Source organism: Orcinus orca, chromosome 19 (genome assembly GCF_937001465.1).
Source record: "Orcinus orca chromosome 19, mOrcOrc1.1, whole genome shotgun sequence".
Classification (NCBI taxonomy): domain Eukaryota; kingdom Metazoa; phylum Chordata; class Mammalia; order Artiodactyla; family Delphinidae; genus Orcinus; species Orcinus orca.
In genome coordinates, this window is record NC_064577.1 from 39,689,674 (window position 1) to 39,693,424 (window position 3,751).

At 59.6% G+C, this 3,751-nt stretch overlaps 1 protein-coding gene across 1 annotated transcript; it reads left to right on the forward strand.

Moving 5' to 3' along the window:
• The first annotated feature begins 574 nt into the window (after nucleotides 1–574).
• Nucleotides 575–2,164, forward strand: PYY (peptide YY). The gene is made up of 4 exons (XM_033416927.2): nucleotides 575–1,003; nucleotides 1,420–1,607; nucleotides 1,697–1,777; nucleotides 1,928–2,164. Exons 2-4 carry the CDS (start codon nucleotides 1,420–1,422, stop codon nucleotides 1,950–1,952), a joined length of 294 nt encoding a protein of 97 aa, XP_033272818.1. The 5' UTR covers nucleotides 575–1,003; the 3' UTR covers nucleotides 1,953–2,164.
• Nucleotides 2,165–3,751: the final 1,587 nt, after the last annotated feature.

Genomic DNA, 3,751 nt, shown 5'->3' on the forward strand with positions numbered 1-3,751 from the left:
AGTTGCGGCGAGCGGGGGCTACTCTTCGTTGTGGTGCGTGGGCTTCTCATTGGGTGGCTTCTCTTGTTGCAGAGCACGGGCTCTAGGCGCACGGGCTTCAGTAGTTGCGGCATGGCTCAGTAGTTGTGGCTCGCGGGCTCTAGAGCACAGGCTCAGTAGTTGTGGTGCACGGGCTTGTGGGTGCTGCGGCATGTGGGATCTTCCCGGACCAGGGCTCGAACCGGCGTCCCCTGCATTGGCAGGCGGATTCTTAACCACTGCGCCACCAGGGAAGCCCTCACCAACTCTTTAACAGAGAGGAGACACAGTGGGGTGTCCAGAGAGGCCTCTCCTCCAGGACATCATAAACAGGAGGTCAAGAGCCAAGGTCATAGCTCCCATCCCTGCCTCCAGTAGAGAGAGAGTTTTCCCCACAGGTCCTGTCACTCCTTGGCTCTCCTCCAACATATTACAGAGCAGGGGCTGAAAAGGCTGGCTTTTGGAAGGAGTGGTCACAGGTCCCGCAGGCTGGAAAAAGTGGGTTTGGCTTCCTGCTCCCCTTGCCCCCCGAGCCCCCACCCCCACCTGTGGACAGGCTAGGAAAGATGGAATCTCAGCCCTGATCCCAGGGGTCATCCCAGGAACCTAGATCCAAATACTTCACTTCCTCCGAAGGCTAGACCTGCTGTTGGGGGGCTGTAGGGTGAAGATGGGGTTCCGGCTAGGCACCCTATCCAGAGGTACCTTGAGTCCGAGTGTGGGAGCTCCCCCCCTCCCCGGCTCCTTGGAGGTGGAGACATCACGCACTGTCTGGGTGTAAGCTCAGCGATCTGGCCTGGGGTGGAGGGAGGAAGGAAGAAGAGCCCTCCCCCCTCCAGCTCCCCCTCCCTTTTCAGCCCTGGATATAAGCCCCGGAGGGAAAGCCCTGAGCTGAGTAGGCCACAGCCTGACCTGCAGCAGCCCAGCCCTTGGGACTCCTCTCGTCTTCCATCTCCTGATCATCTCTGCCTCTGGAGCTGTCGCTGTGAGTGGCCTTGGACCCAGGAACGGTCTGGTGCTGGGGATCCCAGGCTATCTGGTGGGGAAACTGAGGCTAGGATGGGGGAAACTGGGACTGAGTGGCGGGAAGCTGGATTGGAAGGGGGCCAACCGACGTGGGAAGGAGAGAGGCGGGGAAGCCCCCATTGCCAGCACAGCCTTCTTCTTCCATCTACTCTTCTGGGTAACATGGGTGGAGGCAGGCAGGGCTTATGCCCCTCTGACAGATGAGGAGACTGAGGCCAGAGACGGTGCAGTGCCTGAGAACACACAGCGAGCAGGTGGCTGACCCTTGGTCGGGTACCAGCCCCAGACAGGCCGCTGGAGCGTGGGCCCCACGGCAGCCTCAGCCTCCTGCCTCAGGGGTAGAGGCTCGGGCTGACTCCAGTGCCCCTTCTCCAGATGGTGACGGTGCGCAGGCCGTGGCCCGCCATGGCTACAGTGCTGCTGGCCCTGCTCTTCTGCCTGGGGGCGCTGGTCGACGCCTACCCCGCCAAACCCGAGGCTCCCGGCTCACACGCCTCGCCGGAGGAGCTGAAGCGCTACTACCTCTCTCTGCGCCACTTCCTCAACCTGGTCACTCGGCAGAGGTGAGCTCGTGCGCGGAGTGGGCGGGGCGGGGTCGCCACTAGGGGCGCGGCCGGGCCTGACCCCGCCCACCTCTGGCCCCGCCCCGCAGGTACGGGAAACGTGACATCTCGGAAGCCCTCCTCTCCAAACTGCTCTTCCCCGATCCCGAGGACCGGCCCGTCAAGTCGCGGTACAAGCGCCCCACCACACGCCCTGTCTCCTGGAGCGTGGCCTGGTCCTCCTGCCACCCTGGCACCGCCACCTAGTACTTTCCCCAAGTCCCGCCTCCCCAGATCCGACGCCGGGCTCCGTGTGATTCTTTTTCCTTTCCCTCCTACAGGCCAGAAGGCGCCTACCTGTGGTGAAGACCCCCAAGGCCTCCTGAGAGACACGCTGATTCACCAACCTCATTTGCATGTTTGCTCCTGACCCCGGAACCTGGATTCCTCTCCCGCTTGCTGCGTCTGGGGATGGTTCGGGTGGGGTCCTCATTCCACTTCTCGGTACCCCCGCCCCTGGGCTGAAGGGCTGTGTGTGGTCCTTCCTTGGTCCCTAAATAAAAAGCAAATTTCACTGACGTGCAAAGCGTGCGTTTCTATTTCCTTTCCCTTCTCCTTTGTGGAGGTGGCATCCAGGTGGGAGTGGAGGGTGGAGACGAGAGAGCTGCGAGGATAGAAGACGGCACGTGAGACAAAAGGCGCCCCAGGCCAGGGCTGGGGTGGAGTGGTGGGGGGGCTCTCTCTGATCCGGGCTTGGAGAAAACGCTGCCACTCGGCGCGGGGGGTGGATAGCATCCAGACTAGGGTCCTCTGGAACTCTCTAGTCCGGTGGGGTGGGGACAGGTTGGAAGTTCTTCAAAAGGGGTAGAGAGGAGCAGCGAGAATTGTTGCTGAAGGGTGAAAAGTGTGGAAAGGAGCATGCTAGGCAGCCCAGCAGAGCAGGTGGAGACAAAGGTGCCCCCATCCCCCAAAGATGAAGGTGGTTGGGAGCGTGGGCTTGACACCAACACCCCGGTTACCCCGAGGAGGTGTATTACTAACCCCCCCCCCCCCGCTGTAGTGGCTGGGGGTGGAGATGGGACCCAAGATGGGGCTGTGGAGGGAGAGTTATTTGGGGGGTGAGGTGGGTGTGTGTGCTGGGGGAAGGGGTCATTTCTAACACCTCCGTTCCCTGGGCAGGAGGAGCGATGGGAGTGTGGAGGCTGCCCTTTCTCTCAGCAGCCGCCCTCCCCTTTCTGAATTTACACCCAGTAGATAAGTCACTAAGCATGCCCTCCTTGTGACAAGGCCATGAAGAGGCCCCTGCTCAGACACAACCTGCCTTGGAGTCCCTGGGGCTCTAACACCTACCCTCCCCTGAGCTGCCCTCCGGCCTCCCTGAAGATAGGGCAGAAGGGTGAGATGAAAGCGGGTCCAGGGCCTGGTCAGGTCACAGGCTGTGTGGACCCTAATGCTCTAAGCCCTTGCCCAGGCCACTCCCCCTGCCTGTAGATCCCTTTCCCACTCTTCAGTCTGGAGATCAGCTTCAGGGTAGTGGCCACCTCATCCCAGAAGCCTTTCTTGATTACTTGGGGGGTGGAGTTAGTTCATTTCTCTGGTTTCCTCTCCCTACAGTATTGCCATTATCTGAGACCCACTTCCCATCACAATTCCCCCTGTCTTCTCTCCTCCACTCTATCCCTTCCCCCTCCCACCCTGCGCCCCAGGAGAGGTGGGATGGGAGCACGCAATGGCTGCCACAAGCTTTGGTTCATTTTGTGGTTGGAGAAGTGGGAGGATGTGAATCTGTGTTGGTGTCCATGGTCCCCTGTGTGTTGGTCTGCTTGGGAGAGCCGTGGTCAGTTTGAGGCTGATAGAAGAGAACCCTGGTATCAATTATATGACTGCGGACAATTTTTGCCCAGTTTGACGTGTCTGGTTCAACATCAGTGACGTGGGTTTGCTTCACATCCACTGGGGGGAGTGTTGAGAGGTGGTTAATCCACTGCTGATCAAACCCAACCAGTGTTGGAGCTGGAGGGAACCTTAGATGTAACATTAATGACGACAATATAAATAGCTACTTTTTTTTTTTTTTTAAAGTGCTTACTGGGAATTCCCTGGTGGTCCAGTGGTTAGGACTCGGTGCTTTCACTGCAGGGGCCCAGGTTCGATCCCTGGTCATG